The sequence below is a fragment of the Prionailurus viverrinus genome, chromosome B1 (assembly GCF_022837055.1).
Source record: "Prionailurus viverrinus isolate Anna chromosome B1, UM_Priviv_1.0, whole genome shotgun sequence".
Classification (NCBI taxonomy): Eukaryota; Metazoa; Chordata; class Mammalia; order Carnivora; family Felidae; genus Prionailurus; species Prionailurus viverrinus.
This window is the reverse complement of record NC_062564.1, coordinates 171,479,798-171,495,786: the sequence shown is the minus strand read 5'-3', so window position 1 is coordinate 171,495,786 and position 15,989 is coordinate 171,479,798. Positions and strand designations below refer to the sequence as shown.

Genomic DNA, 15,989 nt, shown 5'->3' with positions numbered 1-15,989 from the left:
ATCCTAAAATCGTGGGTACACGTGTGAGCATGAATTCGTGTGTGAGAGCTCATGATACAGTGGAAAAATAAGTCCTAGACTCTCACCAGGGAACACAGAGCTGGGTGTACATGTTACTTCTGCCATGGTTCAGGCAGTACCAGGGGAGCATGGCCCAGAGCCACATGGCACACTTTCTAGAAAGCAACAGTAAGGCCATCTTTAGAGTATCTTCCTCAGAGACTTTATGTGAACTAACGTTGATTAACCCATCTAAACATTATTTATAACCTATCAACATTTCTGGTTTGTGAATTATCTTGAGACTAATGAGGTTTATGTCTTTCTATGCTATGTATATAAATTTCTATGCCAGGAGGCAGTAAAGTGACATGGTGAAGAGTAGAGGATCTGGGATCAGACTGCCTGGGGTTTGATCAGCTGTGTCCCCTTGAGGAAACTACACTACCTCTCTGTGCCTCGCTGTCTCATCTGGAGGATAGGGATAACCAGAATATCTACCATATAGGGTTGTCGTGGGGATTTAGTATGTAAGTACACATAAATTGCTTAGAATATTGTTTGGCACAAAGTGAGCGCTCAAGAAGCAGAGGAGAAGGAGGAGGAGGAGAGTATTTATTATTATCACCATCATCTTTATCATTATTTTCGAGAGATGCAGAGAAAGACTGTAGGCTCTGAGACAGACTGGAACGCCTCTTAGCCTTGTCACAGATGCACAGTGTAACCTTGGGAAGTTACTGAACTTACCTTTCCTTTCTTGTGGTAAAGTATATACAACAGAAAATTTGCCATTCAACTAGTTTTGCGTGTACAATTCGGTACCATTCAGGGCATTCACGCTACTGTGCCACCATCACACTGCCATCCATCTTCAGAACTTTGTCATCATCCCAGACTGAAACTCTACCATTGAACAGCAAGTCAACTGAACTTGTTTTAAACGCCGTTTTTTTCCCACGTCTGTTAAGGTAGGCCTAATTAGGGCTGCGCTGCTAAAATTAAGTGTGCTAGAAATTGTGAAGTCCCAAACATCTTAGTACTTTGCATCCTTTGGTTCCGGCCTCCTGGATGCGACTTCAGAACTCTGAGCGTGTAGAACTGGGTCGTCTGCAGCCACATTGGTGGCCCTCTACATTCCTATGCTCATCCTCCCCCACCCAGCTCCGGTGACTTTTTTTGCTCAGATATCTTGTTTTGTGAACATGAACGGCATATGCAATGTGTTAACTCTTTTCCGATGCCAAGAATGTGCTAGGTGCTATTTGTGAGAGATAACTTGCCCATTAGATTTATTGTCTAAATTAGGCCAAACACTAACTTGGAAAGAGGAAGCCAGTATCCACGGAAAATTTATTGTTTTGAATATACTTTTTTTTAATGTTTCTTGAAGATGAAATGTGGTTTCCACTTGTGCGTGATTACAAAGTCGAGAATCTAGAGTTATTTGAAGATAATCTTTTCTCCACACCTTTTTTGAATTACATAGAAAAAAAAATTGGAATAGTTAAGGGGGCCCTGACTTGGGTTAAGAACCTGATAAACTTGAAAGAATAAAAAGAGTGGCCGTGATGTTTTCACCAGATTTCTCTTTTTTGCTTCCAATTCCTACTCCGCATGCCTCTTCTTCCTTTTCGCATATGTTTTAATATCAGCAGAACATCTTAAGTGAACTTTTCTCCAGCCAAAAATTTTAAATACCAAAATTACTTCAGACCATGGTGTATGTTGACGAGCGCAAAGGTTGATTTTGGTGTTTTACTTTGGTATTTCCTTTCTTGCTGGCTTTTTCGCCTTCTCAGTAGAGAGGTTGTGACCTCTAAATATGATAGGGGTAATGGTATTTGGACCTATCAATATGGCTCCTGCTTTGCACTCTCATTTGCCCTCTAAAAGCCTGTTTCTTTTTCTAATGTCCTCCACATGTCTGCCCTAGACCATGAGGTACTTTGTTCTTGGGGTCATTCTGACTAGTAAATTGTTGGCTTCACTGGGAGCCCTATAAAGGCAGATGTAAAATGTATCCTTATTGCGAGGCTTGAGGGAGGCAGAGATGAACCAGATCCTGGCTGTTTGACTCCTGTTAGCCTGGTATGCCTTGGAGGTTGGCATTGTCAGCATGGGAATTGATCCGAGGGTCTAAGCAAAGGTTGACAGTTTTAGATGAGGGGCCACAACCTAAGTGTGGTGACTATTTCACTCTCATTTGCGTGCGATGTGGAAGTATAAACCATGTTTCGGTCATTCTTTGGGAGTTCAGCATTTCTTTGTGTTTTGTGAGAAAGCAAAAGGTGTATATGGGGGCAAAAGGGTTCTGAAGTCCACTACATTTAGGAAATGCTGAGTTAAAATTAAGAGTTTAAAATGAGAAGAATAGGGGCGCCTGGGTGGCGCAGTCGGTTAAGCGTCCGACTTCAGCCAGGTCACGATCTCGCGGTCTGTGAGTTCGAGCCCCGCGTCGGGCTCTGGGCTGACGGCTCAGAGCCTGGAGCCTGTTTCCAATTCTGTGTCTCCCTCTCTCTCTGCCCCTCCCCCATTCATGCTCTGTCTCTCTCTGTCCCAAAAATAAATAAACGTTAAAAAAAAAAAAATGAGAAGAATAGAAGGAGTTTCTCAGAAGCGTTAGTCTAAGCCTTATGAACTCCAAGGAGGGGCAGCACTTTGCAAGTTTTATTTGATTCAGGACCCCCTAGGAGATGTGCACACTAGGACAGAAATTTACAATTGTGATGAAGAATAATTGTTGTTGGGGGGAGGGGTGTGTGCATTTTTTATTGTTAGGTAAAATACACATAACATGAAATTTACCATTTGAACCATTTTTAGGTATATAATTCAGTGGCTTTATGTATCCTGATAATCATCACTATCCATTTTTAGAACGTTTTCATCATCCCACACTGAAACCCTGTAGCCATTAAACAATAACTCTATTCATCTGAATCTCTAGCCCGTAGTAACCCCCATTATACATTCTGTCTCTGTGAATTTTCCTGTTCTAGGTACCTCATACCAGTGGAATCGTGTAAAATTTATCCTTTTGTGCCTGACTTACTTCACTTAGCATAATGAATTCGAGATTCAACTGTCTTGAAGCATGTGTCAGAATTTCCTTCTTTTTTAAGGCTGAATAATATTCCATTGTATGTATGTATCACATTTTGTTTATCCATTTGTCTGTTGATAGGCAGATGGGTTGGCTTTGTTTCCACCTTTCGGCTATTGCGAGTATGGACATTGATGTATAAGTATCTGTTAGAGTCCCTGCTTTCAATTCTTTTGGGTGTATATACCTAGAAGTGGAATTGCTGGATCATACTGTAATTCTGTGTTTAACTTTTTTAAGAACTGCCAAACTATTTTCCGCAGAAGCTACATTTTTACATTCCCACCAGCGGTGTAGAAAGATTCCAGTTTCCCCACATCCTTGCTAATACTTGTTATTTTTCTTGTAGTTTTTTTTTAAATAGCCATTCTCCTAGGTGTCAAATGGCATCTCATTGTGGTTTTGATTTGCATTTTGTTGTTTGTTTGTTTACCTTCTAGTCTAGTTTGGACTGATATGTGATCCTGCTACCATTCACTACACAGTTCCCATGATATGCAGGTTGGATAACGTCCAAAATGGTGTCTGCCTTGTTCAGGGAAATGTGTCTATTGATCATATGCTTGGATGTGCTTAGAATGCCAAATTGTTATTAAAGTTTTTAAAACCTCACTTCCGGTTCTGCGTTTGTCTCATCCTGCCCAGCAGTCCAAACCTGCAGCAGTCCACAGACCACAGTTTGACTATCAGTGTCCTGAGAAATGCTGCAGTCATATATTCCATGTCAACAACAGTTTGGCAGTATTGTTTAATGAGGTATGAGAGCTTGAACAGTTTTATTCTAACATAATATGAAGCTATTTTTCATTAAATTCCCAAATGCAAAGAGAGAATTATGCCGGAAAACAATCTGGCGATATAACAATAGCATTTAGGGTTAGTCTGAGTAGTTTGGGGAGTAGTGTAGTCATTTTTTGGAGGCATAAAACCTTGGAATCTAGACAGTTTTTCTGATAGACTGGAATCCCAGTTGTCCTGAGATAGTACTGAGGTATTGACCCTTGAGTAGGCTTGAATGTCAAGTCCTGAAGAGGAGAAGCAGCTGCCATGTGGACAGTCATGAGTCTGGAATCCAGAACAAGAGAGAAAATCAAGGTGCTAGACCTTTGGGATTGGGCACTCTATTTTCCTACATGTCCTGAAAGAAGAAGAGCTCAGCTCCAACCACTGTATTGACCAGGAATTGTGCCTGAAAGCTCTTCCAACGGAGTTAGTTCATTAATTATGCTTGTTTCATTCTGTGGTTAGCCACCTTTGGCACCAGGCCTGTTAAGTTTGGGAAACTGAGTCTGCATTACAGTGTAACATATAGGCCCTTTCAAAAGAACATCTTTAAGTACATCTGTATTCTACTCCGTACTAACTTTGAGGAAAAGGTCCATATCTGGTCCACCCTTGTGAAGGTAGCTAGTGTTCTTATCTTTGTCTGACCTGGGTTAGGGAATCACATTCTCCTTTTGGAAATTCTTCTGCCCCCGTACCCTTACCCCACCATTGATGAAAATGACTCATGGTCTCTTTTACCCATCCCATTAGTCACTGTGGGAGGGGACCTCACCAATACGGGTCTTTTCCTTTTCCTGGGATTTTTTCGAACTGCACGGGAAAAAAAGAATTAGTCCTCTTAGGGGGTGACAACCTTCGTATATGAAACTTGGTAACTAGGGATCCATGTGGAGGAAACCTGTCTACAATGAAAGCAAATAAGTCAACCTGCAGAATGAGCAGACAAGAAATGAAGCAATGGCAGGTTCCAAACACATGAGGTCCTGGCTTCCAGTTTCAAAGGGTCAGGTGCATCCCCACTCCCCTGAGGCTGGGGTGTACTGGGCTCTGTAATCCAATATATGTCTGTTTCCATCCAGAGTTCTCTCACTTGCAAATAAGAGTCCCAACTCTTACCATGACCCCTTTCTGCCCAAAGCACCTAGCACAGTACGTTGCCTTTCATTTAATGAATATGCAGTAAATATATTTGAATAAATTCAGAAGAAATAAACTAGAAGTAATGTAGCATACCACTGGCTGTTTGATCATCACTGTAACGTAGACTTACATTTTGCACCCATGGCTGAAAAAATGTTATCAGATTGTTTTCAAATGCCTTAAAATATCCTACTTTATATTCTTTTTTTAAAAAAAAGCTTTCATATGCAGAACTGGGATCACCCAGAGTGAAGGGATTTAACTCTTGGGGGCTAATGACATCTATCTGTGATGGAGAAGATGAAGGCATGGCAGAGAGATTTTAGAAGGCAGAGGAGGCATGTAAAAACCTCAGCAAGGACCGGGAGAGGGGCTGATCAAAGACACCTAGAAGGATTACCAAGTAAATCCAGTGGGGCTCAGTGAGGTGGAAGCTTATAAATTTATAGCAGCCCCAGACCCAATAACAGCATCATTATTTCCAGTAGCACCAGGGGCAGGCCATTAGGGATTTAGGGAGATCGGTAAATAATACTCCTCTCTTCCCCTCTCAGCTGAGGCATAAACACAGGAGGCAAATAGAGACCAAAATATCAGATTTACTTCTCATGAAACAAATAGGAGAACATGGGTTCAGAGCTGTAGCCAAGTGGGTTTGCTAATCCTCACTCCTGAATTAACTTTATCCACCCATTCCTGGCACAGCTGGACAACCACAGCCCTCCCCCACAGAGAGAAGCCTCTTACCACATGGCAGAGACAGACAGGACACATATGTCTTACAGACAGGCTGTCTTCCACAGAGGGGAAGTCCAAACTGGCTGAACTGAGCATGCCCTGTTCTTTCTCCCACACCAACCTGGCAGAAGAAGAGTGAGGGGCCGGAAGTGTTGTCCCCTCATGTAGAAACATGAGGAGTGGGCATACCTGATCCCTCTTCGAATAGAGGCAAGCGATGGCTGTGTTGGTTGGCCACCAGGCTCATTTCCAAGGCTAACTGTTCCACCTGCGCTATTTCCTTTTCCTAGTCTTTGCCCCTTAACAGAAAGACAGAGAGGTAGGGGTGCCGAAGACACAAGAAGGGGAGCAGTAGAAGAGTCTCACTGGTCTGGACTGGATCGTGAAGGAAACCAGGCAGCAAGGGGAGAGGGAAATGGACTGAGAGAAAAGGGGCATCTTGGGTTGGAAGAGCAAACACTATGGGAGAGAAGGAATGAGGAGCCCGGAGGGAGAGGGGCTAAACCCACAGTAGGATGTTGGAGTTTAAAACTCCACAGGCCACGTATGGGTGACGATTATGACCCTGAAATAGGGCGTGTAAGTAAAAACTTTTGGAATCAAAGCAGTTAAAGAACTGGAAGGCCAGATTATCGAACAGGCTGCCCGTGGAGAATTTAAAGTCAACTAAAATGTTGATTGTATTGAGTGGTGAGCTTGGCGTCAGCATCCCCCATGATTGTGACAGAAATAATGAGTAGGATGGAAGGTCATTATGGTGGAGAACTGATGGTTCAAACCTCAAATGAATGAGCATTGCTCATGAGGATGATAGCATCAGTGGTCTGGGAGGGGCAGGGAAGCTCTAGGATGAGCAGGGCGCCACGTTTCTCCTGCCATGCAACTTGCCTAAAAGAACCAGTCCGCCAACCTTCCTTTGACCCACCATCCCTCACCTCAGAATCTCTTCTCTGCCAGACTTCCCAAAGGTGTCTCTGTGTGTTTTCTCCAATGTTTTTGGTTCTGCACTGACTTCCTAACTTTGGCAGTCTGGTTTCTTACCCTATCATTGCAGGGAAATTCTCCCAAAAGTCAGTAATGTCCTTCTAATCAGAAAATCCAGGGGCGCCTGGGTGGCTCAGTCGGTTAAGCCGACTCATGATCTCGCGGTTCATGAGTTCGAGCCCCGCGTCAGGCTCTGTGCTGACAGCTCAGAGCCTGGGGCCTGTTTTGGATTCTGTGTCTCCCTGTCTCTGACCCTCCCCCATTCATGCTCTGTCTCTCTCTGTCTCAAAAATAAATAAACGTTAAAAAAAATTTTTTTAATAGAAAATCCATTCGTTGACGACTTAACAGTTTACATTCTAATAGAAATAAGTATCATAATAGAAAACACTCATCGTGCCAAACATTGTCCTCTTCTAAGCACTTTATGTATATTTTCTTACTTAACTCCTCACAGCAGCCCTATGATATTATGAGTATCTCCATTTTGATGGTCATTCAATTCCTTCCATGCATATTTATTGGATGTTGACTTACTATATACCAGAGATTGTTTTAGGTAATAGCTAGGTAAGAAAAAGAGCAGTGCAGAGGCACTGGCAGGGTTGGCTGAAGACCAGCAAGGAGTTGGGCCTGGCTGCAGGGAGAGGGAGGGCGGTGGAGATGGGGTCAGAGAGGTAGTGGGCAGCAGCTTCTGGAGGGCTTTGGAGGCCGTTGTGAGGATTTACTCTTTTAGAGGAGGAAACTGAGGCAGGGACCAGGTAAGCAACTTGCCTGTGGCTATTCAGCCAGTAAGTGGCAGTGTGGGTACCCTAGATGCAACATGGTAGCATTTGGCTCTGGAAAACACGGGGCTCCCTGAACAGTGCTCTCATTTGGCTTCCCTGGCAGTCTTGCCTGGTTCTCCTGTTCTCATTTGCCTCTCTTCAGGCATAATGAGCTCCTTCTCCTCGGACGGTTCTTTAAATGTTGGCATTCTGGATGGTCCTGTTTTAGTGTCTCCTGTCCTGTCTGAACTCTCCTGGGCAGTATCATGCTCCCTGTCCTGCCATGGGCACGTCCTGGTGATTTCCAAACCTGCCTAATTCCACCAGAATTCACCCCTTAGCTCCAGACCCAAATAGAAGCTCCCAAAGAGCTGTGGTTCTTTGAATACAGAATGTTCCAGACTTAATTTATCATTTCCAGTTCTCACAAATCTCCCCTTCCTCTGTTCCTGAAGATGGTCTCAGTGGTTAAAAACCTCAGCACCACCTCAAACACCCTCCTTCTTCTCATTTTCTACTTCCAAATCTACTCAACTGACCAGCCAACAGGGGTGCTCACAACCGCCCCCTCTTTTCTGTTCTTGTTGCTTCTGTGTGGGTTCAGGCTTTCCTCATCTCTCCCTGAGCTCTTGTAATAATCTCTTAAGTGGACCCTGTCTTCCAGCCAGTGGATCCCCCTGCTGCCACCAGACCTTGTCTCTGTAAATAAAGGTCAGATCCGCAGACTCCTTCCATCCTCCTCAGCTGCCCTTGTGTCCTCACCACCCAGAGAACAGTCCGGATCCTTCCCAGGGCTCTCACATGCTCCTCCAGCTGCCCTCTCCTGGCTTTCTTCCCCTTCCCAGCTTTTCCTTCTCTCCCTGCCACCCGCCATGCTTCTGCTCATTTCCCATCCATAAATTGTCTTCTGCTCCTTCTAGCAGCCACCCAGCTGCCACCTTCTGGGTCAAGCTTCCCCAGAACTGCTGCCCCCCGCTCCTCCCCCACCCCCACCCCCCGGCATAACAAGCCAGCTCCCGGTGGAAGGCCTGCTATCCTCATTAAGCACTCCCGGCAAATATAAATGCATTGAAAGTCTGGCCAGTGTTGATTGTTCTGGGCACCTGCCAGTTGCTGGAGCTTGGCGGGAACCCATACAGGCTGGGAGAGCAATCGTGAGCACACGGCAGGTCCAGGAAATCCCCAAATTCTATTAATTGTGGGGTAAGTTCCTGGAGATGTTTTGGTAACGTATTCCTTAAATTCTGAAATCTGTAATTGCTTTTCTGCTAAAGGGAGTTTGTTTGCTTCACTTGTAGAAAACCTAACAAAAGTCATGTTTCTTTAAAAAAATTTTTTTTGATGTTTATTGAGTTTTGAGAGAGAGGAAAGAACAGAGTGTGGTGAGCTAGGACGGGCAGAGAGAGAGGGATATGCAGAATCTGAGGCAGGCTCCAGCTTCCAGGCTCCAAGCAGTCAGCACGGAGCCAGACCCAGGCCTGAACCCATGAACCGTGAGATCATGACCTGAGCTGAAGTCGGACGCTTAACCGACTGAGCCACCCAGGTGCCCCCTGTTTCTTTCTTTTTTTTTTTTTTTTAAATCAAACCTTGTAATATAATACAGAAAAGTAATATTGGTATTAGTTATTGATTCTCCAAAAGGATCTGATCCTCTCTGATATACTTGCAAATCTTTTTGAGATATCCTAATCCTTATTAAGATTTTTAAGGCAAATATTTATTATAGAAAATGTATTAAGATAAGAAATTCAGCAGATGTCATCGCAGTTTACATTTTATTATTTCCACTCAGTCTTTTCATTTGTTGAAACAGAAAATTATATGGATGCTGGGTGTATATGGCATCTTGAATACCTGGCAGTGTAGGCGTCTAGGTTCACTTGAAACACGAATGAGCTTTCTTTCATTTTCTGTGAACTCCAAACCCACCATCATGTTGACCTTTCCCTGTTGGCTGTAAAGGAAAGAAAGCCAAGGAGATCGGACAAAGAAGGCAGCCTCTTACCACCTGTTTGGTTTCCCTAGAGAACCATTAAATGCTGGTTCCTTCCCCCGAGCTGGAAAGCTGCAGGCTGTTCTGCAGAGGATCAAGGAACAGAGAAGTCCCTGTCCAGTTGGAAATGACAGCTGGAGAAGGGGAAAGGTAGCGGCAGGCTCCTACCTGCCTTCTGAAGATATGAGGGGGAGAAAGGATCAGGCCGTGGTGTGATCAGAGGTTTGTGCTGAATTGCTCGTCCACCCTTCTCCCCTCCTCCCTCCCGTGGTACTGCCTTGGGCTGATGAAGCTTTTTCTATGGCCTCCGGAATCCTGGAAGCCAAGAAGGCTGCGTGCTTGGCTTTTCTCAACGCATGCACTTTCCCGCTGAAATGTTGTTCTGCTCAGCAGTTAGGTTCGTAATATGGTTAATACTCCCTCCACGTACATTTTGGATTAAGCGGGCATGTTTGGTTCTGGGAACCACCATGCAGAGGTTGTTTCTGTGAGATAATTACAAATGACATGTCAGCAGCTGTCTTACAAATGGACTTTTGGTACATAGCTTGTGAGTAACTTTGAGGTAGCCTGTAGAAAAGTGACAAGTTGGCAGTTAATAATAGTAACTAAACAATAATAGCAACTACCTTTTTAAACTTTCTTTATCTTTTTCCTTTCTGTTTTTCCCTTTCTTTCTCTCTTTCTTTCTCTCTTTCTTTCTATCTTTCTTCCTTCCTTCCTTCCTTCCTTCCTTCCTTCCTTCCTTCCTTCCTCTCACCATGTCCCATGTCACTGGCAAGGGCTGTAGTGTATATTTATAGTGTATCTACACTGTGTCTGTTTTTCATGGACGGATAAACCATTCCTCATTTCACTTTCCATAGGCCTTTCTTGACCTGAGTTGACAAGAATATACTAATAACTTCCATATAATGAATGCCCAGAAGGTGCCAGACATTGGCTGTGTTCTTAATATATATCCTCTATAATTCTGGTGTTTCTGTAAGGTTGATGGCACCCCCCACCCCACCCCCCCACCTTACAGATTCAGAATCTGAGGATCAGTAAGATTCGGAAACGATGCCCAAGGCCGAAAGCTAATAAATGGATGGGACTGGAATTCTAACTGGAGACCTTTGGACTCCAAAGCTGTTTTACACTGTCCCTTGATATATTTGTTCTTCTCTCACTTCCACTGTCTGATTGGAAGGCAGACCTCTGTTTAGGGATGTCTTGAACAAATCCAGCCATTTAATGTATCATGGAAATTAATCCAGAAGATAAGAGACTTTTGTTGTAAGTCCTTATGAATTTACCTACTAGAATGTCAGCTGCATGAAGATAAGGAATTTTATTGGTTTTTGTTGTTGTTGTTGTTGTTATTCTCATAAGTCCCTAGAATGCAGCACTTAATTTATTTTAAATATTGAGTGAGTACCTACTATAGGCCAAGGATACTGCTACACTCTGGAGGTAGAGACCACCCTGGGCTTTCCTTCATTTTGCCTTTGAAGCAAGAAAAGCAGGTAGCAAAGTACAAGGACTTTTTCAGAGAAGAGGCCCTAGGGAGGGCGGAAAGCTCAGGCCTTCTTAACCCTAGAGCCCTGGGGAGTGTTTTCACGCATGGGGCAGGTCCACAAATGAATGAAATGGGAAACCACTGCACCAAGAACAAGGAGGAGCTAATGCATGGTAGTTACAAAAACAGCGGTCTAAATACACACATTAATATTAGTCTAACACAAAATGGACTCTTTTTAGGAACTTTACATTAAGTACCTGTGTTGAATTGAGACTCGGGTTACAGTACTTTCCAGTTAGCCAGAGATGGTAACTTTCCATCAGTGGCACTTGATCACTTACCTCAGTGACTTTGCAATAGTTGACTCTGAGGCAACCATTATTTTCTCCTTGAATTTTATGAAATTGGTCTTGCCAGCCAAGCCATGTAGCTGAATACGCTTCTATAAATTTAAAACCCCTTTCTCCCAACTTTTCTTGGAAAACTTCCAAAGGTACAGAGAGGTTGAAAGAATGGCCTAGTGAATGTCTACGCAGCATTCACCTGGCATAGGCCCTGTGGACCATACAGCCCGTGGGCCAAATCCAGCCCAGTGCCTGCTTTCGTAAATAAAATGTATAGGACTACAGACATTCCCATTCATTTATGTATTGTCTGGGTGCAATGACAGAACTGAGTCATTTTGTCAGAGACCATTATGGGCCCAGAAAGCCATATTTACCACATAGCCTTTTGCAGAAAAAAAGTTTGCCAATCCCTAATTTAGATTCACCAATTGTTAATATTTTGCCATATTTGCTTTATCTCTTTCTTCATGACGGGCAAATATTCTCTCTCTCTCTCTCTCTCTCTCTCTCTCTCTCTCTCTCTCATATGCACACACCTTTTTTTCCCCTGACTATTTGAAATTATGTCATAGACGTTATCATAAATCATCCCTAAATAATTCATACGTTTGCTTAAAAATAAAGACATCCTCTTATATGGCATCATCATCCTGCCTAAGAAAATTAACATTTATTCAATAATGTCCTCCAACATACAGTCCATATTTAAATTAGATGTTTATAGCCTTATTTACTTTTCTGTTTTGCATCTAGAATCCAATCAGAGGTCATAAATTACATTTGGTCATCGTGTCTCTTCAGTGTCCAATTTTTTGTTCTTTAGTGACTGACATGTTTGAAGAGTCACTCAAAAACTTTTTTTGAAGGCTTACTAAGTTTTAATGGGTTTGTAATACTACAATAGGAAGAGGTAATATAATGGTCACTGCCGTAAATCAGTGTCTTTTACTTCTTCTCCTGTGGGACCGAGACTCTGTTGTATAGTTTGGCTTCTGGAGGTACAACACGAAGATGGGAGTTTTTCTTGGAATTGTACATGTGGAAAAATCTCAGTGTGAAGAGCAAGGCAGATGGGAATTTGCAGAATGCATTTTATGTAATTAAAGGCACAGTCCTTTTTACCCACTCTGGCTGCTGCCCCTGTGAGCTCTTGGCTGTGGAGCTTTTTCTTGGGGCTTTTCTCCTGACCGGGGTCTGGCTCCCCTCCAGTCTCATTAGGTTGCAGCAAGGAGCTGAGAGGAGGCCGGCAGTCATTGAAATCTGCCAGCCCCTATCATTCAGCCCAGCTGGCAACGCAGTCTGTGTGATGAATATAGCATGGCGTTCAAGGGCACATCTGGGGATGCCTAAGGGAAGAGCACCTCCTTGCCTTTCTTAAGGACCTGAAGTGCCACAGTCGTGTGCCTCTTGTGGGACTCCGTGGTGGTCAAAGGTTGGTCCTTTTATTGTGGTCCCAAATGATTCCTAGAGAATACCAGGACCCGTCCTTTGTTTTCCTCTGAGTGAGAAGTCCTCAGAGCTCACAGACCAACCAAAAAGGTAGTTGCATGCCCTGGAAACGACTGGCATGCGTGTCTAATAAAACTCTAGAGATGGGAGGGAAAGGAGGAAAACTTCAAGGAGAAATTTGATCTTTTTAAAACATGCAAAGTAACTGAAGGAGAGACTATCAGGGGTGTGGCTAGCTTTGGACTCTGACCAGCTTTTGCCACTCTGTAAGAGGTGTGTGAATGATGCAGGTCTTGCGCATGATGGCCCATCGTGACTGCTGAAGAAAACCCAGGACACGGGAAAGACACAAAACATTCTGGGAGGGGTCACCTCCATGGAAGCGAAGTGAGACTGTAGTATCTTCTCATTGGTCTCCCTGCCTCCTGTCTTACCGCTCTGAAGTCCTTCCTTCACACTCTCTACTTCCCCCTAGGCCTACCCCCAACAGTCTACTTCTGCTGCAGATCTGAGCACCATTTCTCAGATGACAGCCCCTCTGTGATTTCTGTGGTCTGCTTTCTATGGCCTTCAAGGCCCTCTGTGATCAGCCCCTAATTCCACAGCATCATCTTCCTTTGGTGCTGGCCTCAGATTTGATGCTCGTGTCCATCTTATATGTCATGTTGTTTTTGTACCTCCATACTTTGCTGGCTGTGTGAACTTGGGCAAAGTGCTTAATTGTTCTGTGCCTCAGATTGCTCATCTATAAATGAGGATGACAGTAATACCTGCTATCAGTGCCTACAAAATACCTACTAAGGTAAAATACCTACTAAGGTTGTACAGGGGTTAAATGAGTTAGTACATATAAAGCTCTTGGGAGGACGCTTTCAATATAAGCTATATAAAGGTTAGCAATTTATTGCTATTGCTCTTGTTGTTTTGAGCCTGGGTATATTAATTGTTTGGTTGCTGCATAAAAAATTACTATAAACTTAGAGTCTTAAATCAATACCCATTTATTATCTTAGTTTCTGTAGATCAGAAGTATGGACATAGCATGATTGAGTCCTTTGCTAAGAGTCTCGTGGGGCTGAAATCAAGGTGTTGGTTGGGGCCGAGGTCCTATCTCTGCTACCAAGGTTCCTCCAAGCTTATGTGCTTGTTGACAGAATTCATCTCCTTGCAGCTACAGAACTCATGGCCACCAGGAATTCTGTTCACTTTCTTGAAATCCTCCCCTGATTATGTCAGGCCCAATCAGATAATATTCCTTTCAATGAACTCAGAGCCAGCTGGTTAGTGAGGTAATCACAGAGTCATATCCTTCACATTCACGGGGCCCTAGCACTCCAGGGGAGGCGATTGTTACAGGGTGTGTACACAAGGGGGCAGCATTCTTGGGGGTCATCTTAGAATCTGGCCTACAGACTGGGTAATTGGGAAACACAATGCTCTTTGGTTTACTTTGTTGAACAGCACTTGCGTGAATATAATTCCGTAACCACCATCATTTCAGATTTTTGTAGTAACTTTCTTAGAGTATTCAGATGGATTCACACTGGTTGGGCCCCTTTATTATTCCTCTCCTGTAGGTCTCTCTAGCAGAAGTCTTCTAGGAAGAGGACAGTGAAGACCTTATAACCAACAAACCCGCTGCTAATGCCCTGCAGTTCCAGAAGGGTGACCCACAGTTGTAGTCCCTTTCAGAGCCATCTGTTTATTCTTGACTCTCAACAGGTGAAGGGCAGGATCGTCAATGGTCAATGGTGCCTCTTACTCTGCCAGTTCAAAGAGAAAATGTTCACGTTGGAAAGGGTCTTTTGCATTATTTGCAAAAGCTTTCAATGCCCCTCTTTTTTCTCTTCCCAATTAAGTCTAGACTGTTTTCCCATTTATTTTTGTTAATGTTTTATTTATTTTTGAGAGAGAGAGAGAGAGAGCGCACACAAGCAGGGGAGGGACAAAGAGAAAGGGAGACACAGAATCTGAAGCAGGCTCCAGGATCCAAGCTGTCAGCTCAGAGCCCAACATGGGGCTCAAACCCATGAACTGTGAGATCCTGACCTGAACTGAAGTTGGACTCTTAACTGACGGAGCCACCAGGTGCCCTAAAAGATGCTATATTCTGCTTTTCAATGATATTTTACTTGCAGTTGTACACAGATGTATTAAGGTAAAGGAAAAAAAATGAATTTGGCATGCTGTGGGTTTAGAAATTTGAAAGTGTCTGTTTACCTTGGCATATCCTAACCAAATATGATTTTATTTTCCAACAAGCCATAATTTAGGTCTGACTCTTGCTGTCTTAATGACTGACATCCCTTTGGTAATTTGGACTATTAAAGTGGAAGGGCTGGATCATAAAAATAATATAAAATAATATAGACTTGGATTTCTTTTCTTCCCTCCAGGACAATATCATCTTATTCTTGAGAGGCTGTAAAGAGCTCGGCCTTAGAGAATCTCAACTTTTTGATCCTAGTGACCTACAGGATACATCCAACAGAGTAACAGTCAAGTAAGTAACACAAGATTTATGTTTAAGGGACTGGTCAGAATGGCTAATTAACAACTCAGGAAACAACAGATGTTGGTGAGGATCTGGAGAAAAGGGATCTCTATTGCACTGTTGGTGGGAATGCAAACTGATGAAGCCACTCTGGAAAACAGTGTGGAGGTGCCTCAAAAAATTAAAAATAGAACTGCCCTACAAGCCAGCAATTGCACGACTAGGAACTTATCTAAAGGATACAGAAATGCTGATTCAAAGGGGCACATGCACCCCAGTGTTTATAGCAGCACTATCGGCAATAGCCAAAGTATGGAAAGAGCCCAAATGTCCATCAACTGATAAACGAATTAAGAAGATGTGGTGTGTATACACACACACACACACAAACACACACAATGGAACACTACTTGATGATGAAAATGACTGAAATCTTGCCATTTACAGCAATGTGGGTAGAACTGGAGGGTATTATGCTAAGCGAAATAAGTCAGAGAAAGACACCTATCATATGATTTCAGTCATATGTGGAATTTGAAAAACTTAACAGATGAACATAGGAGAAGGGAAAGAAAAATAAGATAAAAACAGAGGGCAGCAAACCATAAGAGACTCTTAAATACAAGAACAAACTGAGGGTTGGTAGAGGAGGAGCTTGGGGAACTGGATTATATAGGT

General features: G+C 43.3%; 1 protein-coding gene across 11 annotated transcripts in view; it reads left to right on the top strand.

The window, feature by feature from the left end:
• LIMCH1 (LIM and calponin homology domains 1) overlaps window positions 1-15,989 on the top strand; it is a 332,785-nt gene that overhangs the window by 208,555 nt on the left and 108,241 nt on the right. For all 11 annotated transcript variants that reach the window (XM_047856919.1, XM_047856914.1, XM_047856915.1 and 8 more), the window contains exon 4: window positions 15,214-15,320. In XM_047856919.1, the coding sequence (XP_047712875.1) occupies window positions 15,214-15,320 (107 nt within the window). The remainder of the gene's footprint in view (window positions 1-15,213; window positions 15,321-15,989) is intronic.